Raw genomic sequence first — 24167 nt, 5'->3', positions numbered from 1 at the left:
AATGAACATATAGACAAGCCTGATGCATTTTGGAAACAAGTTCTGTGGACCGATGAGGATAAAATTTAACTTTTTGGCCGGAATGAGCAAAGGTACGTTTGGAGAAGACAGGGCACAGAATTTAATGAAAAGAACCTCTGTCCAACTGTTAAGCATGGGGGTGGATCAATCATGCTTTGGGGTTGTATTGCAGCCAGTGGCACAGGGAACATCTCACGAGTAGAAGGAAAAATGGATTCAATAAAATTTCAGAAAATTTCAGATGGTAACTTGATGCCATCTGTGAAAAAGCTGAAGTTAAAGAGAGGATGGCTTCTACAAATGGATAATGATCCTAAACACACCTCGAAATCCACGGGGGATTACATCAAGAGGCGTAAAACGGAAGGTTTTGCCATGGCCTTCACAATCTCCTGACCTCAACATAATTGAAAATCTATGGATAGACCTTAAAAAAGAGCAGTGCGTGACAGACAGCCCAGAAATCTCAAAACTGGAAGACTTTTGTAAGGAAGAATGGGCAAAGATACCTCAAACAAGAATTGAAAGACTCTTGGCTGGCTACAAAAAGCGTTTACAAGCTGTGATACTTGCCAAAGGGGGCAGTACAAGATATTAACTCTGCAGGGTGCCCAAACTTTTGCAGACGCCATTTTTTTGTTTTCTGTTATTTTGAAAGTGTAAATGATGGAAATAAAATCTAACTTTTGTTGACATATTTTAAGAATGTCTAATCTATAATTTGATGCCTTTGAGATTTTTCCATCTTTCCTTGTCTTCTTTATGCACATTAATACAAAGTTTTACCTGGGGTGCCCAAACTTTCGATCCCCACTGTACAATAAATACATTTTTGGTTCTTCTCCACTAAGCGTTACTTTGAAAAAAAGGAACATGGGGATGTTGGCATAAGCTTTGGAAAAAATAACTACTGGTGTGGCATGTGAGTAATTGGACATCTAAACACAATGATTTCAAGGTAATGAAATAATTTGTACCACTAGTATGTACCTGTTGTATCTGGATGTAAGCAAGAAGCTTAGTTAACTATTTAAGTTTCCCCAATGCTATTATACGCACTTTAAAATTACAGTTTTTAAATTAAAGCTGTTCCCTGAAAGCATAAAAACACAAACTGCAATATAACGAGTGTAAACTCAACCAGCATGGTAACGCAGAGGATTGCGCTGCTGAGTTTCATCTTCGGTGAGTGATTGTTAAGTCTAGTTTTTTTTGCTTTTTTTTTTTAACAAACATGTTATGCTCACCTCCTCCGTGCAGTTGGATTTACACAGAGCAGCCTGGATCCTCCTCTTCTTGGGTCCCTCGTTCCGGCTCCAGGTCCCTCCCTCCTTTCGAGTGCCCCCAGAGCAAGCAGCTTACTATGGGGGCACCCAAGCTGAGCTGCAGCTCCGTGTGTCCATTCAGACATGGGGCTGCTGTTCGGCCCCGTCCCCTCTCTCTCCCAATTGATTTTGATTGACAGCCGCGGGCGCCACCGCTGTATCTCCGCCAATCAGAAGGGAGTGTCCCAGGATGGCCGAGGGACATCGCTGGACAGAGAGGGGGCACAGGTAAGTATTAGGGGTGCTGCTACACACAGAAGGCTTTTTATCTAAATGCCTAGAATGTATTAGGATAAAAAAACCTTCCTCGCAACTCTAAGCAATTCAGCCTGGTGCTGGACAGTGAATGGGCATGTGTACACTGATGTGGCCATACTTGTGCCCTTCTCATTCTGTAAAACTAACAGCAAAGCAATGGAGATGTGATTGGCTCAGGAGGTTTGCCCTCCCACTGCCACCTTGTGTGCTGCAGTGAAGGCAATTACCAGGGGCTGATACTAGGGGAGTTCACACACTAGCTGTATGCAAAAATATGTTTGGTATTTTTCTGTGCACACATTCACAGATCAGCCATAACATTATGGCCACTGACAAGTAAAGCACATAACATTGATTATCTCGTTACAATGGCACCTGAAATTGGGTGGGAAATATTAGGTAGTACTAGTAAGTGAACATATTGCAGTTGATTGGTTCAAAGCAGAAGAAAACGGGCAAACGTAAGGATTTAAGGATGACAACAGCCAAACTGTAATACCTAGACAACTGCATCAAAACATTTCCAAAACTGTAGGCTCTTGTGGGATTTTCTTGGTCTGCAGTGGTCAGAACCTACCAAAAGTGTTCCAAGGAAGGAAAACCAGCGACAGGATCAGGGCGGCCAATGCCAAATGAAAGGTGTCCTTACACAGTTTGCTGTGTATGGGACTGTGCAGCTGCAGACTTGTCAGGGTGCCCATGCTGACCCATGTCTGGAGCCAAAAGATCCTACAATGGGCACGTGAGCCATCAGACCTGGACCACAGAGTAATTGAAAAAGGTGTCTTCAATGCTTTGACTTGGCCTATAAATTCCCCAGATCTCAATCTAATTGAGCATTTGTTGGATGTGCTGAAAATCAAGTCCAATCCTTGGAGGCCCCGCCTCGCAACTTACAGGACAAAAGGATCTGCTACTGATGGCTTGGTGTCAGATACCACAGCATACCTTCAAAGTAAAGTCCATCCCTCGATGGGTCAGGGCTGTTTTGGCAGCAAAGGGGGGACCTACTCAACATTAGTAGGGTGGTCATAATGTTATGGCTGAACTGTCTAAGTGGATTACTTTACTAGACCTGCATCCCAGTATCTTTCTAACCCTAGTAACACAAGTATGATCTCTTTCCCCGCAGATTCGTTTACAAAAAGTTAGTTTTTTTTTGGATTTTTTTTGCAGACCCATGGGAATAAGATGGTGGTCATTGCAAAATTTTATGTCCCACAGTATTTGCGCAGCAATTTAAAAAAAAAAAAAATATATTATATATATAATATATATATATATATATATATATATATATATATATATATAATATATATATATATATATTTTTTTTTTTTTTTTTTTTAACCACTTAAGCCCCAGAGGATTTGGCTGCTCAAAGACCAGGCCCTATTTTGCGATTCGGCACTGCGTGACTTTAAAGGACAATTGCGCGGTCGTGCAACGCTGTACCCAAATGAAATTGACATCTTTTTCCCCGCAAACAGAGCTTTCTTTTGGTGGTATTTGATCACCTGTGCAATCTGCGATTTTTTTTTTGCGGGACTGCGACATTGCGGCGGACAGATCGGAGACCCCTGACTGACATTTTTGGACACTTTTGGGGGTACCAGTGACATTACTACAGTAATCAGTGCTATAAATGTGCACTGTTACTGTAAAAATGACACTGGCAGGGAAGGGGTTAACTTTATTGGTGATCAAGGGGTTAAGAGAATCACGCCCCTAGGGATACAAACTGTTAGGGGGCGTGGCTAGTGAAGTAATTCCAGAGACATACGATCTTACATAGCAGGATCGCATAGCCTCTGTCATTACTTCAGGGAGAATGACAGACGGCTTTGTTAATATCAGCCGTCTGTCTTTCTCCCTCTCCTGTGAGAGAGATTGCGAGTGGCCGGCGGACATCGGAGGCGCCGGTCACATGCGCTGGCTAGGCAGGGAACGAGCAGGGAGGGCGCGCGCTCACCCCCTGCGTCACTTTGCCCAGGAGAGGCTGACTGCCGCAGTAAATAGTCGTGCGGCAGTCGGCAAGTGGTTAATCTAAAAAAAAAAAAAAATAAAAAAAAAAAAAAAACAACAGTAATTTTTTTTGTATAAATGTAAAATATGTTACGCTGAGTAAATATATACCAAACATTTCACGCTTTAAAATTGCACATTCGTGGATTGGCGCCAAAACTTCATACTCCAAGTCCATAGGCTACGCTTTAGAAATTTTTTACGAGTTACCAGTTTAGAGTTAGAGAGGAGGTCTTGCGCTAGAATTATTGCTCTCTAGCGTTACCTCACGTGTGGTTTGAACGTCGTTTACATATGCAGATGCAACCCAAGTATGCAAACGCTTCTGCGTGCGAGTATGAGGGGACAGGGGCACTTTAATTTTTCTATTTTAGTTTATTCTATTTATTTATTTACACTTTCCCTTTAATTTATTTTTTTCAACACTTTTATTCCTATTACAAGGAATGTAATTATCATTTGTAATATGACTAGGCCATGACAGGTCCTCTTTATGGAGAGATGTGGGGTCTATAAGACCCCACATATCCCCTCTATTATGGAAAGCCTGAGATCAATGAAAAAAAAACGATCTCAGCCTTTCCGGCCGAACACACAGCAGTGTTTACATCTGCCAGTGCCAGATGGGACGTCAATGTCGCGCCTAGTCACCAAGAGTCAGAGATGGCCAGGAACCATCTGGTCCTCGGTCACCTCTATGGTAAGCTTCCGCCGGCTACCTTCTCTGGCTCGCTGATTGCACGGAGGCGAGCCGGAAGAAGCACCCATCATTCAGAGATCTCCACTGAAAGCCCAGGACGTCATATGATGTTCAACAGTATGGAAGTGGTTAAAATGCTTTAGAAAATACATGTGTCAAACCATATAATAAAAATGGTACAAAATCCTTTACCATGTATTTCTTTGACTCGTAGAGTGTTCTGGTGAAGTCTGTGTTTTAAAATAATTTGTTCCAAATAATAGAAAGTCTTCTTATGAAGAACCTGAAGAAGAACAAAGGGAAAACAATGTAAACATAATTAGCACTTAACTTTTATACAGTGTGAAGACAATCAAGGTTTAACTTTAAAATATTCCCTTTTCACTATAGCAAACATTAGGTAGGAGATGTAGGAAGAGAGACACTTTGTATTTCAGTCTAATCTTAGAATTAAAACAAAATGACGCATTGCTCAGATTACTGTCTAAAACCTCATTTAACACGTGCCAGGCTTTTCTTTGAATGCATCATTCACACAGGAAAAATGGGTTTGAACTTATATGACACTTCTTGGCCAAGACTGGCACTTGTTAATTAGGCAAAGTTTAAATCATGCACATATCGTGTGGTGGCCATTAACTTGTTTTCCCACTACACATCTCAAAATAGTCTGTGTCTCATCAATTCCCAGCATTAACCATATCAGATTAAATGGAGGACTACATGTTTGATGCCATGTGCTTGTCTCGTTGCCATGGTAGGGACGTCCAGCAATCAATCCCATAGAGACATATGAGGATGAGAAACCAGATGTCACTGAAAAGCAGGACACTAAAAATAAATAGCTATTGATATTAGATCTAATAGCATGGATGATATAACCAGGTATTCCTTCCTGGACATTCAACACAAAGATCTACAAAAGCCATAGGCATTCATTTATTAGGAGTTCCTTACTCATGTCATTGCTACCCAACAGCTCCTTTCTGTAATGGAACTAATGTCTGCTGTCCACATGAAAAGTCACATATAAAACAATAAAAAAAGATGCCAGAAAGCTGCATTACCACTTTAAACATCAAAAAAGTATAATTGTTGTTCCTGCGTGTGAGAAGAAGAAATGCCAGCTCAGACACATCCTAGGAAACTAATATTAAAGGTTCCCCCCGTTCCCTCCTCACTGGCTCTCTGTCAGCAGTAGGAGTCAAATGCTGCTGTATCTGAGCCACTCTGGAGAAAGAGCGGTTAGAGCTTGGCTCTTGTGTTGTGTACATCACTGGATCGAGATCGGGCTCAGGTATGTAATGAGGGGGAGGGAGGCTTCCAGGGGGAAGCTGCATGAAGGCGTTTCTTTTTACATTACTGCATTTTCCTTCTACCTTTACAACCACTTCAACCAGGTAAGACCTTTTCCAACTATTAGGGCTGGTTTGCACTTGTGTGAATAAAAATGCAGGTAAAAGCTTCTTCTTATGCATGTGTTTTAAACTACTATTGTGTTTAGCTGCTTTTTTCCCCCCGTGAGATGCCCATTTCCTGTAATTTCCTTTTCACGAAAAATACAATAAAATCATTAAAAGCTGACACAAAACACAACATAACATACAACATCCCTGCTAAATCTAAAAGATAAAACAATATTGAGGGAACAGATAAAGCTCTGTGAATAAATGAGGTCTTGGGACATATTTTTTTTTTTTATGTTACAGGGATGCAGCAACTAGCGTGTGGGTGCACGTGTACGTATGCATTCGGGGCCACTCACCAGCACACCTGTCCGATTAGGACCTGCGGCTGTGTTCGTACAGGCGCTGCATTCCCATAGTGTAACAGGCAACTCCAGCTGCACAAACAAGCTGCTCATTCACACTGTATGGGCCAGAGAACCTGCGTGAATGAGCCTTTAAATTTTTTTTTCAAATTAACATTTTTAAATTATTTATTACGCGTTTTTTAATTTTTTCACAATCCTTGGGGGGGCAGGGGATGGTGTTTATTTAGAGCAGTGGACAATCAATAGAGCAACGGTAGAGGTCCCTAGTTTTTACTTTCATTAATATATATATAACATTTTTTTTTTTTTTTTTACTATTGTATTTGTACATTTTTTTTTTATTAACTGCCCTGGTTGGGTGACGGAACCCTCCCACACTCCGCTTGAGTTCTTCCACCAGTATATACTGCTTCCTCCAGTCTGATCATAGACCTCAGATATTAAGGCTGCATATTCCAACCAAGAACTAGACAGGACTTGCTTTAGCTGCAAAACTGGAACTGTTTATTTTTATTGAACAAACGCACACAGAATATATATCCCGCAGAAGGATAGTCCCCTCCTAATCATATTACCCTAACAATACAAAACGGCACACAGGAATATAATTACAATAGCTAAACCGCCAACACAAACAATAACCCAGATATTTACCCAAAACAATGGTTTAGATAACGAGGTACAGCTAAATCATGGCCAATCCCAACATAGAGGATCCTTAAGAGTTTTGTCAAATTAGCCAATATATACTAGAACGATTAAGTTGATTAAAAAACTAGCTACCTGGACACTGAAGTCTAATTCCAGGTCGGACTTGCCGGCATAGAGCTTCCAAAGTACAATACACAATATTACAAATGTAAACACATCCCCCAATAGTTTGCTAGCAGACAATAGGCGAATTAATTAGCACAACAATGGGTGAAAGACAGGTGGCATGAAATGATGAGATTAACATTTTCTATGACTTTTGGAGCAGAAAATAGCAGGAGACCACAGTAGCAGACTGTCCGGCTCCTACCTACAATAGTCTAAGAGGCAAAGCTCATACAATGTTCCATCATTCTGATACAGTAGAATTAATATATCAAATTTCTTGAGGGATATAGTCCAAACAGCACTGACAGTCCTGCTCCCAGCTTTCCTTGCTCCCGTCCCGCAGAACCACACACAAGTCTTCGCTCCATTTGGCTCCCTTGCACCATGACATCACATGACACTCAGGCACCGCCTCTTCCAGTTTGGCCCCCCGCTGGCGCCACCAAAACACACTGTAGTAGGCACTCAGATGGTCTTGGTATGCGCAGTTCTCAGCCCAGTGTCACAGCCATATTTTTTACTGGCAACCTTTTCCAGTCAGTGACATTTACTGGCAGGAGCAAAGTGCCCCTTTTTTTACTGGCTGCCAGTAAAAATACTGATGGTTGGCAACACTGGTAGAGACTCCATTTTCTATTATCAGTGGTTTTATGACATGGATTATGCCCTCTATGCCTTGTGTGCTTATTCTTGATGGGATTTATTCAACGAGCTATATCTCTTGGTATGCATTGGTAAATGTTTCTCCCATGTCTGTCTGTACCAAAAGTTGTTTAAAATAAAGAATTAAAAAATAAAAAAAAAAGTGAACAAAGTCCCAGACCTCCACCTGGTCTGGACCTGCATTAGTCAGGCAGAGTGAACCCACATAGGTGGGCAACCTGATTTCCTTCTTGACTGCAGGGAATAGTTATCAGTAGGTGTGGGGCAAAAGTTGTTGACTCTGTCCCGCTGCCAGCGCTTCAGCTGGGTGGTCGTTACCGTTCCGGGGCTCGGTCAGCTGCTGGGCTCAGCGTCTATTAAGTGGTGATCCAATATTAGAGAATGATCTGCTCTCTCCCTGGGCCATAATCAGTGGGTAAAAGGCTTGCTCCTAGTCCTCTCGAAATGCCCCTTTCTTTATAAGGTCTGTCACAGGGGGCTTTGGAGAAATATCAGGGGTTCAAACAGAACCCTGAAGTCTCCATTTTGAGACTGAGGAAACACATTTTTTAGTCTTTCTCTGTAGCCTCAGCTGCATTGCAGATGCATGAACAGGAGACAGAGGCACCATGAAACTAAACGATCAATGCCTATCGTATGCAGGAGAAAAATACAAAGTGCAGGCAGGAATGTATACCATGTCTTAAAATAGTATAGGGAAGATCTCAGGAACAGGGCTGAAGGTATTTTGGTAGACAGCTGTCCCAGGTGGGTAGGGAGTTAGTGGTTTGGAACATTTAATTCTTCTGCTGTCACTGACGTAAGGTATACAGTGGAATAGAACCACGTTCAGCTGGCCAGCTCAGTATCCTCTACATTGGCTGCTTCCCTACCATCACCCACAATGTTCCTTATGCTGTGTGCCTGCAGATTGGGTTCCAGCGTTTCCTTTCCATTTCTGGTTCAGCAGGAACCAGCCAATATTCAAACCTTGTATGAGCAGAATGATCGATCAATCAACTTGGGTACAACTAGCATGCCGGATTTTTATGTGACTACTGACAGCAGCTATAGCCCCTAACAATGATCACTCATTGTTGAGGGCGCGTACTTAGCCCCCATTGCAACTCCTGTTATTTGGCGATAAAACCTCCCATCAAACCAAAAATAGTTATAAAGGGTGGCATACTCCAAAAGTCTCATAATGAAAGAGATTTGTAGAGGGGGTATTTGAGAGTCTCTATTCAGAAACATTCTCACTGCATCTAGACCAAGATGGTGTGGTATGACAGTGTAAAGAGAGGATACATCTGCCGTTACCATCCATAAGTTGGCAGTTGGGATCAGTCCAGATAACAGATTAAGAATCTGAGTCGTATCCTTGACATACGATGGAGTCCTCTGGACTAGGGGCTGCAAATAAGAGTCAATGTACTTCCCCACCCGGGACGTCACAGAGTCTATGCCACTGACAATGGCATATACCTCCGTATTAGGAGAAATTGCTCTAACCACCAGGAGTTTTTGTCCCAAGCAGATGTTTTGACCAAAAGATTTCAGGAGAAGGGGTATAATTATGAGTTCCTTCAAGAGACACTCACAGAAGTTCAACAACTAGACAGGGCACAACTGTTGAAACCCAAGAAGGTAGAGAATGTCGATAGTGCATCTAATTCGACCATTCCACCCTTTATTACTTCTTTTTCTAGCCAACATATGACTATAAAAAATCTTATTCGTCGTCATTGGCATATTCTAAACAATGACCCAGTTCTGGGAACCACCTTACCTGATAGGCCCAAAGTTATTTTTAAAGGTGCATCTTCTTTGAGGCATCATCTAGCCCCCAACGTACTGGAGCCCCCTAAACCTAGGGCCACTTTCCTAGATCAACTTACAGGGTACTTTAGATGCAATAGGTGTCAAATCTGTTCACTTAACTCTGTGAAAAAGCGTAACACCAAATCCTTCACTTCCCAAAGCACGGGGAAATCATTTGATATTGACCCCTTCATCTCCTGTACCACTAAAGGAGTGGTATATTTGCTTCAATGTCCATGCGGTTACCAATACATCGGCAGGACTAAACGCCCCCTTAATGTTAGACTTAATGAACATGTAGCTAATATTAGGAAAGCGTTTCCGAAGCACTCTGTCTCCAAGCATTACGCACAGGCCCACAACAGTGACCCTAGGAATACGCTGTTTCTTGGAATCGGTAGGTTCACCCCACACTGGAGGGGGGAGCCTCATACTAGAGGTATCTCCCGTCTTGAAATGGCATGGATCTATAGGGCCAAGACTTACACGCCTTTTGGTTTAAATGTAGATACAGAAATCAATGCATTCATCGACAATTCTTAGTCTACATAAGGTGGTAGATTATATCTTGTCCGTCTGGCATGTGCCATCAGTGTGCCAATCCACAATTTATTATTATGTCCAGAGGTTATTTTATTGTTATCTTCATATGCCCTTCAAGACTTTATAGAATGTTACCGTGATCCTACTATTTGTTACTGTTTTATTTTTCTATTTTATCTTTGGATGCCTGTTATGGATATTCTAATTGGTTTTACAATTCACAACAGGGTTTATAAACATTGTACAATTTCTTTTGGGGTCAGAATCCATCACCGGAATTTCCCATTTATTTTAACACATTAAATATAATATATAATTTTTATACTTTTTATTGTTCCTGTCTATATATTCAATTTATGCACAAATTTGATTTATAGTTTGTTTTACTATTCAATTAGTGCAACGACTATGTTGGATCTACGCTGCAAACTGTGCAACCAGATCAATCTGTCTAAAAGTGTCACACACACAAATGGGACCTTTAATATTATGGGATCATACAACTGCACCTCCAGTAATGTTGTGTACCTCATCCAATGCAAAAGATGTAGCAAAGGATCTTATGTAGGCGAAACAGGACAGAAGTTGCAAGCGAGGATGAATTTGCACAGACATACCATCAAGGAACATAAAGAAGATAGTTTCTGTACACCTGTGGGACATCATTTTTCACAACCGGACCACACTATAGAAGACCTCAATGTTTTAGTTCTTAAAGGGAATTTCAGAACCATGCAGGAAAGAAAAAAACTTTTGAACTAAGAATGATACTTCTTTTTGACACAAAAAATAACGGCTTAAACTTAGATATGGGTTTCCTTTCTCATTATCCTACAGTTTTACGACCCCCTCCTTGACTATCCCCCCCCTTCCCCTGTCTTCAACTCTCCCTCTATCTTATCTCACTAATCAAGCTAGTTTTATTACCATGCCAGTTAAACTTATGTTTGTTTGGTTTTACTTTTTTTTTTTTTTTTTTCTCCTTTGGCTCAGAGATTTTGTGTTTCTTTACCATGCTGCTAACATTTTGTGAATCAGTACTGCTTGGATCTTGATGAAGGGGACATACCCCGAAAGCTTGTCCTGAAATATTGTATGTTAGTGCAAATAAAAAAAGTATCACGGACAGTATTCAATTGTCTCTGTCGCAAGTGCACTAATACGGCTACAATTACCTCAAGCTTGGATCTATTCAATATTTAATATTTCAATTATTTTTTATTTATTTTATTTTATACCATTCAGTGGTCGGCCTAACCCTTACGGGTGTGGGTCTTCCTATTAGGTTATTTCTTATGTTGTTTACATCCTGTTGGTCCTGACCCCCCTTAGTGCCGGGTTTTGCACAATTTCCGGTTCCGGGCTACACGGGATCACCTTGTTTGCTGTATTTTCATTGAGTTTACTGGACCGTGTAGGCAACTTCAGGTTCCGGGTTACCTCAACCAAGATGGCGGTTAGGGAACTTCCGGTCATCGATCTAATCACCACTATGGCTATTAATAGGTGGCGTCAGCACGCCGCCCGTACCTTTGAGAATATCATCTTTGATGAAACGCGTCAGGTCACGGCGTGCTGACGTCACCTACACGTTGCTGTCCACGAGGGACGGGCGAGCGGAGCCGTCCGGCCGGCGGCTTTTTTCCTCTCTGCATTTCCCTATTTGAGTGAGGAGACACACCAGATTGGTTCCCTCCATATCCTTCCTGCCTCCATATCATCAGGAGTCGGTAAGGGTGTTTATCTACCAGAGGTGTTTCCCCCACTTGCTTGCATGTTCGAGTCACATCTATCCAGTTACCTATAAGCTCTCCATACTCATCCTTGTGGTAAGCTGCTGTCCTATTGGGGCCATCCCCCCCTCCTTTTTGGTGCATCTGCTGTTTTTCCTTTTCATTTTGGTAAGGAGTACCTATTGAGGCTTTGTGGTATCCTTTTAACACGTCTCCTTTCACTACGGGAGCAGTGGTGTTCCCATCTCACTTTGGGTGTTTTTTCAATACATATTTTTTGGTTTTACGCTATGGCGTTCTGTTTTCTTGTATCACACATGTTTCCACTTCATTGAGGGATCCGTGTTGGAAACTGGTAGCCCACCTGGATCCTACTCCTGGGTCGTATTGGAATTATACTGATGGGCTTTTATTTATCATATTTCCGGTAAGCGGTACCTGCACAAGTTACCCGATTTTGTTTCCATATCTTTGGACATTATTCGGATTTTTTTTCAACTTCACCATACAATCAACTTGTACACATCATCCACAGCGCAACTTATTTTTATATTGTTATAAACGTACCCAGCCCTGATCTCTCTTGTGGCTCTCCATGTCTGCTGATGATGTCATAACTATGGAGTCCCAGTCTCACACTGAGTCACTTTCCCAGCCCCCGGGAAGTGACGCAATAGGGTCTCGGAGCGAAGAGCGTTTGGCGTGCGTTCCGGGGCCCGGACGTGACATCCACCCGAAGAGCGTCCTTCCTAAACACCACTAGCGACCACCAAGCCGGCTCAGCTCTTGCCTTTTAAGGGGTCTGGATATATGAAGACCGAAATCTGTGGCGCAGGGGAGACGGGGACTCCATAGTTATGACATCAGCAGAGCCACAAGAGAGATCAGGGCTGGGTAAGTTTATAACACACATTGCCCATCAACTTGCAAATTAGGAGGTGTTTATCCCATTCAGGGCTCGCACGCATAGCTACAACCTCATGATATTAAACAGTGTTTTTCCCTGTTTTGCTTTTTGTTTTTTGTGTTTCCTGTTTTTTTCTCATTTTTGTTTTTGTTTTTGACCACAAGCTAGTGGCCATTGGTGTGGTTTTTGAGTGTATTGTCAAATTGAGGCGGAGCAAGACAGAGGGCTGATTGGTGCACTGGACGGTCCCGCCCACCTCCTGTGGGAGGGTGAAGGAACAGGTTTAATTGAAACTAAAATATATTTGGATCTGCTGCTGGTATGACCAGCTCTGATGAAGGGAGCTTGACTCCCGAAACGCGTTAGGGGTCCTATCTACAAGGACATGTTCCATTTCATGTGTGGTGGATTCTTGTAACACGATTTTAACAATCTTCATGTCTGAGTATGCATTTGGCATTTTATTAAAAAAAAATTTTAACGGTGACCACGGGTAATGCACTAGGTGTTTGCGCCTCCTTTTTCTTTTCTTTCATGCACCCATGTTGGAGTTCCCTGCCTGAGAAGAGCAGCATGCCAGTCTTTCCCTTCGAAGTGAGCGCTTGGTTGAATTGTTTGTTTCTTTTGGTGGTATTTGATGACCACTTTTTATTTTTTGCTAAACAAAAAAAAAAAAATCCAAAAATGAAGGAAAAAAAAAAAAAAGCAGGATTTTGGTACTCCCTGTAAAATCTTTTTCTATGAGTTCATTGACTGACACAGCTCCATATTCTTCACCATAGGGTTATGCTGCCCTCTACAGGAGTAGGACTAGGCAGACAACACAAATGTTTCCCCAAGAGCGAGTCTGACTTCCAAAGGAACTCAATGGCTACCAAATAAACCCGAATAGCTCAAACAACATCCAGAGTATGCAAGGCAAATATGCTGGGATGAGCCAGCCTGGGGCACAAGGACGGCAGCACAATGTCCTCATTCAAATGGAAATTGGAGACAACCTTTGGGGAGGAATGACCGCCGTGTTTGCAGAACCACCAGATAGAGAGAATGACAAGACAAGCCGCACACTCTGACACCCTGTGAGCAGAGGTGAAAGCCAACAAAAAGCCACCTCGTGTGACAGCGCAAGGAAAGGGATCTCCCGTACGTTTTCAAAGGGAGGTTTTTGAAGAACTAATAGAACCAGGTTCAAATTCCATGGTGGCAGAGAAAAACGACGACCCTTTGAAGGCATATATGCACCAATTAACGGGAAGCCAAAGGTTTCTAAAAAAAAAAAAAAAAAAAAAAAAAAGACTGCAAAGCAGACACTTGGTCTTGCACAGCGCTCAAAACCAGTTTCTGATCAACACCCCATTGAAGAAAGGTCAGAATCTGAGCCACCGAAATGGAATGAGGATGGAATCCTTGAACCTCACACCAGGAAATGTACACCTTCCACATCCGATGATAAAGCTTTTGAGATGTAGATTTCCTCACCTTCAAAATGGTTGGAAACACAGAGCCAGTCCGTCAAAGCCAGCGACTGCAAAACCAGATGGAAGATCGGCCTCTGAGACAACAGATCGTGCGTGAGAGGAAGCCTCCAGGGGACGAAATGGCCGAAATCCCATCGGCCTCGATCCTGCGTAGAAGTCTCGGAAGTAGCTGGAGCGGAGGACCGATGGCACCTGCTCCATGGAGCCCCCAAAGCATCCGTGGCGTCTGCCAGAGGATCTTGTGACCCAACTGATCCACCTCAAGGGTGCCCCACCACAGACATATCTGATGAAACACGTCTGGATGAAGTGACCAGTCCCCCTGGCCCAATGTTTGATGACTAAAGTAACCTTCCCGCTAATATTCCATGCCAGAAATTATGCACAGCGGAGATGTCTGGAATGAACCGTTCTGCCCACCGGAGAATGCCAGACACCTCCAGGGCCGCCAACACACTCTTTGTGCCGCCCTGCTGATTCAAATAAGCCACGGCCGTGGCGCTGCCCGACTGAATCCACACAGGGAGCCCCTGGAGCTGCTCCGATCCAGGCAGGCCTGATCGCTCGAAGTTTCAAGACATTGATGAGCAATCTAGACTCCTAACGTCCAACAGCCCTGAGCCGTGTACAGTTCCAGGACCCTTCCCCACCCAGACACACTTGCATCTGTCATGACTAATGTTCAGCACAAGGGGAGAAAGGACTTGACTTGCCCTGTATTAAGGTCAGGGAGCGCAGCCCCCAGACCAGAGAACTCTTGTCGCCTGACACAGACAAATCACATAGTCCAGCGACTTGGGACACTCGTCCCATTTACCAGAATCTCAGCAGCCATGGAAGAATCATCCTCACTGTCTAACAGGTGAGGGAAATTTGGACTCAGACCCCATAGGGTGGTCCCATCCACTGCGAACTAATAAGATGCAGGATCTGATAAGACAGGAGGGGGGGGGGCGCATTCGCTGAGCCAACGCCATCCTTTCCCCTGCACAGGGGGTCAGCAACTCAACCCCTTGACAGGGGGCGCCGACTGAGGCCCGCAAAAGGGGGGCCACCAACTGGACCCTGTAAGGGGGTCCCCTGCGGATGCCCTTCCAAGGACGCCCACAGTAGGCCATAAATTAACCCCACCTAGAGGGGAGCCGCCGCTAATGCGGTGGCCATGACCACTGGAAAAGGTGGATACTCCACACAACCATGGCAGCAAAACCTGCCTGCCCCCTTTTGGAAAGTAGACAGGCTGTGGTATTTCGTAAGCGGTATGGCGTGTTTTTTGAAGTCGTCATTTTTTTGTCACTTTCTGGATAATGAAAGAAAAAATAGTTTTTTTTTTTTCACTTTTTTTACATACTGTCACCAGTGTAATACAATGCCATCATATAGCTGATGTGGCAGTGACCAGGGACACTGACTGGTTTACATACTATGACCAGAGCACCCTAGGAAACACTGTACCACTTTGGGAAGTGGATCAGAATTCCTTTATTTTTTTTGCATACTATAAACTTGCTTATAGCATTGAATTTCACTGCTAGAAGCAATTTTTTTACTGAACAATGTGTAAACACGGTCTATTGTTATGGATTAGCTGTAATTGGTCACAGCTCACATGGTACAAATGGGCTAGGATTGGCCCTGTTTGTACCATGTGATCACTGTGACCAATCACAGCTAGCAACACAATTGTATACAATGAATGGCATGAAAGGAAGCCATTGTTTACAGCTGTTATGTGATCTGCTGTGATTGGTCACAGTGATCACATGACACTAGCAGCAGGCTGGTAAAGTGATCGGTCATCTGCTGTGTGGATGCAGCAGGTGACAAATTGCACCAAGGTGGATTCTCGGAAGGACATCCTCCCAGAAAAGGGTTCCCACCCGTACGTCCTTTTACATTGATGTGGGAGGAAAGCAGTTAAAAGTGGTAGTAAACCAGTCATGTCGCCTATCAGTGCTACCCATCAGTGGCCACCAGTGCAGCCCATCAGTGGCAATCCATACCGCCTATTAGTGCAGCCTATCTGTGCCCATAAATTTCATATTAGTACAGTGTTGCATAAAGCGTCACAGTGCTGAAAGCTGAAAATTGGCCTGGCCAAGAAGGGAGTAAAAGTACTCAGTAGGCAAATGGTTAAAGGCTTTACAAAAGATTTTCACCCCTTGATTAAAAAAGGTTTATAAAAAAAAGAAGGTTTGTCAAAGCTCGCTGTACAATTTAATAAAAACTCAGCAGACAAATCATACAAATGGGGAGTTTTACCTTTTGGCGGACCTGGACCACAGCCTTCCAGAAATCTTTAGCTTCCACTCTATGGCAATCATCACACATTTGTGATAGGACCACATACTCCACTACAAAGACCTGCTGGAGGATTGCTCCATTCATCACCTGTGGGAGAGAGAAAGTGTTTTTACAACCCACGCACTCCATTACATTCTACAGGCATGTATAATACATGCAGGGCAAGCCACAGTTTCATGGCTGAACATATCACGATTACAAAGAGCTGACACACTGCCATTGCTAAGAAATAGAAGAGAGGATTATTCTCCAGCAAGAAATCTGAGGCAATTACCCACACACCTGCAATATGTAGGGCCACCTACCTCCTTCTGTATTGTTAGTTTCACTTTAAGTCTCTTTGAGTGAGGTTCAGTCCAAATAAAGCCAGCATCTATAAGCCGCACCTGGGTGCAAAGAATACAAGTATAATTACATTATGCTGATTTCTACAAGGCATAGTTATTAAAAGATGCATGGAAAAAACATTTACATCTCCTTTGTCAAAATCATTGCAAGTAATACTAGATAAATTGTTCAACTAGATTAGAAACCTTAAATGCAGGAAACATATCTATGTTCCATACTGAAGAGGAGAAAATATTTAGGGAACAGATTGCTAACGAGTGCAGAATACAGAAGAACATGAAATGCACAAAGACTAAAGCAGGGTATACATGCAGTTCCTTTTTTCGCTTAACCAGCGGGTTGCATGAAAAACATAAAAATAACTGACAGATCCTCGCATCAACACAAGTGATGTTGAAGTAGGGATCTCTACCGCTCTGTCCTTGTATTCTGACAGGGGACTCCCTGCAAGTACTGATTGAATGCTGGTTTGCTAGCAAGACTATTCAACAGAAGAATTACATATATACCGAATGTCGGCCAGTTCTCACTGAATCTTTCCATGTCTTTCAATCAAATCCAGACATTTACCATAAATTGCAATTACAGTTTTTTATAAATACATTTTTAACTTCCTCAGTGTATTTCAATGGCAGAGGTCCTCTCTGCTACATAGCTCAGGTTATGGCCTCTTGCATAGTGCAGCTTGAAAAAGAGCAATACAACGTTTTGTTTTTGTTTTTTACTGATCTAAAATGCATCCCATAGTTCACAATGTGCCTGCACACACAGGTGCGTAAACAAGTGATGCATATTCTTCTGAAAAAAAATAAACAATTGACTCTGCTTTGGCAGTTAGTATTCTGAACCATTACATACAAATATGCACATATGAGCATAAATATTGAGAATTTTCATAGATTTTTCCATAAGGAATGTATTGTAAGCACACATGTGCTTACGCGCAAATACGAGTAAACTGAAATTATGTCAAGAAATGCTGATTCTCAAAACATCAGTACCGTGTGCAAGAGGCTTATGACATCTCAGCACAAGTCTACGCAGCGTTGCATTGTGAGCCCAGGCCAAGTGATAATGCACCCCCTGGGGTGACATTGATAGTCTGAGCTCAAAGTGAGGTGGGTTGAATGACAATGAGCCTCATTTAACCCAGAGAAGGGCTGGCACTGAAATACAAAGGAGATATTGAGGGCAAGGCTAAAACAACGAGAGTGTATGTAGTGGTTTGGAAAGTTTTTCATGTTTTAGGTTAAAATAGAACTGTAGGCAAAAATGTTTCTTCATCTTTGGTTACAACTCCTGTCTTTTTTTTGTCCCATTGGGGAGATTTACCATTGCTTCCTGACCCATAGCGAAAACAGGAAGTGAGAAGCATTACCTGCAAATTGAGGGAATCCCTTGGGGCCCCCCAGGTCACCAGAACTAGTTCCCATTGGAAGATTTCCTCTCTTACTTTTCTGGGGACAACCCAAACTGTGGGATTTCTCTTACTTTCACTTAACCACTTGCCGACCGCCGCACGACTATCTACGTCGGCGGTCAGCCCCTCACAGGCAAACTAACGTAGGGCTACGTTGCTTGCTTGTGAGGGTCTAGGGAGCGAGCGCGCGCCCCCGGGGGCGCGCTCCCGCTCCCGCGTGGTCACGGACCCCCCCGCGCGTGTGACCAGCGGACCCGATGTCCGCCGGTCACTCGGCGATCGGCGGGGGAGAGGGAGAATGTCAGGCAGCTTGTGTAAACAAACTGCCTGTCATTCTCCTCGCTGCAAAGACACTGATAAAACGGATCTGGTATGTAGATCCGTTGATCAGTGTCCTTACAGCTAGAGCCACAGCCAATCACAGTAGAAACCACGCCCCTAGGGACACACAGCCCCTCCCTTCCAAATAAAGTTAACCCCTTCACTACCAGTGTATTTTTACAGTAACAGTGCATATGTATAGCACTGATTACTGTAGAAATGTCACTGGTAACCCCAAAAGTGTCAAAAATGTCAGTCAAGGGTCCGATCTGTCCGCCGCAATGTCGCAGTACCGCAAAAAAAAAAATCGCAGATCGCCGCCATTACGCGTTAAAAAAAAAAAACAACAAAAATCTTTCCCTTTGTTAGTAAACGCGATAACTTTTGCGCAAACCAATCAAAATACGCTTTTTGCGATTTTTTTTACCAAACATAGGTAGCATAAAACAAATTGGCCGAAAATTTTAAAAAATTTTGATTTTTACATTTTTTTTGGGGGAATTTCATATAAAAAAATGTGAAAAATATTGCTATTTTTGCAAAATTGACGCTCTTTTTTTGTTTATAGCGCGTGATCAAAAAATCGCACAGGTGATCAAATACCACCAAAAGAAAGCTCTGTTTGTGGGAAAAAAAGGACGTCAAATTCGTTTAGGTACAGCGTCGCACGACCGCGCAATTGTGCGTTAAATTCACGCAGTGCCGAATCGCAAAATACCCCCTGGTCGGAATGGGGGTAAAATCTTCCGGGGCTTAAGTGGTTAAAATTAAAATGGTAAACAGGACATATAGAGAGGGGGGGGGTCTCCCTAATGAGGGCACAAACAGGATTAAAAATCTAACAGGCATTCAAAACTCTCTCTACTCTGTCCAAAACTAGAAAAAAAAGTTTTGCCATTGGTTCTACTTTAGGTGAAACAATACTTGAAACCAAAGCTAAATTAAAGCAAAGTTCCACCCTCAAAAGTGACTTTGGCCCATCCGCTTGCTCTGGGTCACCTGAAAAAGAAATGGATACGGACGATTGTTTTTTGTTTACTTACTTGGTTTTGAATAAAATATACTTACCTTCCTTCCTCCCTCTGCGGACACGGCCGCCACCGTCACTTCCTGCTTGCATTGACTCCTGGGAGCTGAACGTCATCGCTCCCAGGAGTCAATGCGCCTGTGTTCTAAAATTTCGTCAGACCCATGAAAATTCCGGACCTCGTCACTTCCGGTGAGGCTACGTCATTACCCAGCTGGTGCAACAGCTGGAGCGAGCCCTGGCGCGTATGCGCACAAGACATTTTCAAGGTCCGATGAAATTCTCAGACTTAGCGAACAGCTGACTGAGAGGAGGCGGGGCTGAGATGGGACTTAGTTGCCTTCTCCTGGGTGATACAATGACAGGAAGGTGTGTGGTGTACGGGGAGGAGGAGGGGCTGAGCTCACACACTGGGCGGTCACCATTTTTCACTAATCACACATTTCTAATGATTTTTAGCTCATGTGACCACTCTGCTTTATTTCATGGCCTCTGACCATTCATCCCACACCCTGCAGATGGGAACACCCCAGATGTGACCAGCAGGGCGCGCTTGTCAGAGGCCATGCAATAAAGCAGAGTGGTCACATGAGCTAACAATCTGTAGAAATGTGTGATTAGTGAAGAATGGTGACCGCCCAGTGTGTGAGCTCAGCCCCTCCTCCTCCCCGTACACCACACACCTTCCTGTCATTGTATCACCCAGGAGAAGGCAACTCCGTCCCACCTCAGCCCCGCCTCCTCTCAGTGAGCTGTTCGCTAAGTCTTAGAATTTAATCGGACCTTGAAAATGTCTTGTGCGCATGCGCGCCGGGGCTTGCACCAGCTGTCGCACCAGCTGGGTTATGACATAGCGTCACCGGAAGTGACGAGGTCCGGAATTTTCATGGGTCCGACGAAATTTTAGAACACCTGCACTGGCCCTGCTCACTTCCGATGCATGCGTGTCATTCCCTGCTAAACAGCTTCTGAGCATGCAGGGATGACGCGCCTGCCCCGGAAGTGACGAGCGGAGTCGGTGCAGGGCATTCTGGGACCAAAGAGGACACCGAAGAGGACGCCCTGGCTTCAGCTGCCCACACCTGAGATGGCAGTGTTGGACAAGAAATTTTCAAGGTAAGTATTTCTTCTAAAAAGGTAAGTGCAACCTGGGACAGTTCAGAGGCTATCCATTCAGAAATGCACTAGCCCTGACTGTCCCGGGGGTATTTTTATCTGAAAAACGTTTTTGAGGGTGGAACTCCGCTTTAAAGCAAAAAAAAAAAAAAAAAAAAACCCTGTAAGACAAAGGCATAACGAGCTAGTATGAATTGCATACTAGCTCATTATGAAATACTTACCTTATAACAAAGCCCTCCAGCGGCGCCCGATCACTGCTGAGACGGCTGACATCTTCCCTGGTGTTTCTTCCGGGTTTGCGGGCTCCGATGCTGTGAGTGGCCTGAGCTGCGATTACATCACACCTGCACATGCGTGTGGGAGCCGCCGTTTACGGCACGGGCTCTGAAGGTCGGGCACGGCAAGCCAGACTTTCAGAGCGCATGCACGATGAATATCACCTAAACTGTGCAAGTTTAGGATATATTTACAGTAACTACAGGAAAGCCTTATTATAGACTTACCTGAAGGTACAAGTAACAAATAAGACTTTACTTCCACTTTAACAGTTGTGCCTCAACATTTGAGTGCATGGTATCTATTAACGTAGACGGACGATCAACACATATAGGAAACACAAACTGGTTTAGAAGGATTATTTTGTGGTTTTCAACTTGTCTTCCTTATTACAGCTGGAACATTTTTTGAATGATTACACTGGTCTATAAATTTTTGGAAATGATCAACCTTTAAGATAAACTGTGCTATTTCTTACATATTTTGTTTAGATGAATTAGAAAACAAGTGATAAAGGTGCAGGTTGGCGAAAATTTAAGATATTTTACATCTACCCATCATACAGTTACAGCACATCTGGTGGCTTCTGAAAGTGTCACTGCCTAACATTTCCAGGGAACAGTTGATATTTTCCTTTAGAAGCCAAGATGCCACGAAACTGTGTAAACAACGCAGATAATTTATGCTACAATTGTGGTGAGAATACATTTGCAACGCAAAAGTGCAGTAAAACGGCAGTGGTAAAAAAAAAGGCATACCACCTATATTTTGAATGCATAAATAGGGGATCAGGACAAGTTGGGCCCCTCATTGTTGCATTTATGTACAACTTATCTGTGTCATTGACTAAACAATAAGAAAAAGTCAATGCCTTTCAGAGTCCATTCACACTGCCACGACTTGTGAGGCAACTTGTGTGCCCTCAAGTCGCCCCAAGTCGCTTGACATAACAACAGCAATGTTAATCAATGAGTGCTGTCTTAATTGGCACTACTGAAGTCGCTCCGACTTCAGAAAAGGGTCCTGTACTACTTTGAGGCGACTTGTATCCGACTTTTCCCATAGACTTCAATGGGAGTCGCCGCCTTATCTTATTTGAAGCGACTTGTGATCCGACTTTCCATTAAAATGGTCCTGAACCAGAAAAAAAGATAATTTTTCTTAGAATTTTTAGTAGCGCAGGGATGGGGCTCCGCTCCACCTGGGCGTTTTTGTTGCAGGCATTTATCGGGCATTTTTTGGGCGTCTTTGGAAGCAGGCATGACATCTGAAATTCTGTGTAGGGGTATATATACACACACACACACACACACACATATATGTATATATACACATACACACATATAGGTCTAATAGGAGCGGAGCCACATCCATGCGCTAATGAAATTATTTGCAGGGATGTGGCTCCGCTCCTATTAGACCTATATGTGTGTATGTGTATATATACATATGTGTGTGTGTATATATACCCCTAACACAGAAGTTCAGATGTCATGCCTGCCTCCAAAGACGCCCAAAAAATGCCCGATAAACGCCTGCAACAAAAACGCCCAGGTGGAGCGGAGCCCCATCCCTGTGCTACTAAAAATTCTAAGAAAAATTATCTTTTTTTCCTGGTTCTGGACATGCTACAGAGCTGAAACTTCACAGGAACACTTTTTAGACCCCCCCCCCCCCCCCCAGACACTGAAGAAAAAGAAATCTCATTTTTTTTTTCCAATAATTTTTTCAATAATTGGCTCTCTATCAAAAACGACAATTTTTAAGAACTTTTTTTGTGTAAATGAGCATGACCCAGAACCATCATATTCTGATTGGCCAAATACAAAGTCGTACAAAGTCGTCTATCATACAAGTCGCGGCTGAATTCGCGCAAAGTCGCGCTGAAAGTCGCGCTAACAAGTTGCCACTTATGAGGCGACTTTCTGGTCGCGGCAGTGTGAATGGGGCCTTAGTCTCAACGGTGTGGAGGGAGCATGAAAATGTTACATGAAAAACCAATAAAAGAATGAAAAGTTGTTATTGGTATCAATAAAAAAAAAAAAAAAATGGAGCATAACTGCACTTCCCCCTTATAATTTTGAATTACTTTGATGTAATTTTGACCTGAAGTTGTATCTGGGAAACTGGAGCCAATACTTGGAACTTAAGTGTTCTTGCCTATGGCAAGTCCACTTTTTTTTTTTTTGTTTAATATGTTTTTATTGAAATATATATAATTATACAAACACGAGAGTACCTCCGTGACAAAAGAAATACGAGTACACAATCCCTGAACAAATTTACAAACATGGACAACATCCGAGAGCATAAAATAAAAAAAAAAAAAAAAATAAAAAAAACCAGCTAAGTGTTCATGAGAAGAAAATATTTCAGGGGTTATAAAACGCATCGAACCAAGTGTTTGAGCGGAGGCGCTCGAAGAGAGCAAAGAAAGAAAAAGAAAAGGGAAAAAGAAGAGGAGACGGCAGATGGAGGAGGGAAGGGGGGGGAGGGGGGGGGAGGGGGGCTCCCTTAGTGTTACATCAGCCTTAACAGTCTAACCTAAAGAGACATCAACCATATACATAGCATATGTATTAGAGTGGATAAATGTTAGCCAACATGACCAAATCTTGCGGGCCAGGGGTGCCTGACCACGGAAGTCCATGGTCATGTCCTCCAAATGGTAAATACGATCGACCGCGCGCAGCCATTGAGGTATCGGGGGAGCAACTGACTGCTTCCAATATTTCGGGATTAGGGCTTTAGCCGCATTTAAAAAGGTAGGGGGTGATGGATTTACGGTACTGTGCAGGGTGAAGTTTGGTGTCGTGAAACAAAACCGACCACGGATCCATAGCGATCGGTGAGCCCTGAATTAATTCAATGAGATAGGACAGTAGTCCAGAAGGGGCGAATCACAGGGCAGGACCACCAAATGTGTGCATGTGTGGCTCTGAGTCCGCATCCTCTCCAACATTCAGCCGAAAGAGATGGCAACATCCTCTGCAACTTGGCAGGGGAATAATGCCATCTAGTGAGGAGCTTATAGTTAGCTTCTGCCGTCCTGGCAGAGATTGCTGAGCTATGAGACAGTTGAAGAATAACCTTCTCCTGTGTCGGGGAAAGAGTGCACTGGAGGTCTAACTCCCACTGTTTCAGGAAAGATGGAGTGGAACTGGGAAGTAATGCATCTAAAGCTTTGTAGAACTGTGATAACAGGCCTTTACCCGGTTCAGGGCGCGATAGGATTTGTTTGATCGGGTAAGTGGCAGGTCCACTTACTATTCTTTCACATATATATTATTCTTATTATAGTTAAAG

At 43.3% G+C, this 24167-nt stretch overlaps 1 protein-coding gene across 1 annotated transcript in view; it reads right to left on the bottom strand.

Moving 5' to 3' along the window:
• The window catches only part of NMD3 (NMD3 ribosome export adaptor), a 121882-nt gene that overhangs the window by 74700 nt on the left and 23015 nt on the right, over positions 1-24167 (bottom strand). Inside the window, exons 5-7 of the mRNA XM_082248887.1 lie at positions 16656-16736; positions 16309-16437; positions 4522-4612 (exon numbers count right to left, since the gene is read on the bottom strand). Coding sequence (XP_082105013.1) covers positions 4522-4612; positions 16309-16437; positions 16656-16736 — 301 coding nt within the window. The remainder of the gene's footprint in view (positions 1-4521; positions 4613-16308; positions 16438-16655; positions 16737-24167) is intronic.

Source organism: Pelophylax lessonae (genome assembly GCF_965119305.1).
Source record: "Pelophylax lessonae genome assembly, chromosome: 3".
NCBI classification, from domain to species: Eukaryota; Metazoa; Chordata; class Amphibia; order Anura; family Ranidae; genus Pelophylax; species Pelophylax lessonae.
Note: the sequence above shows the minus strand (reverse complement) of the source record. Positions and strands in the feature narration are given on the sequence as shown.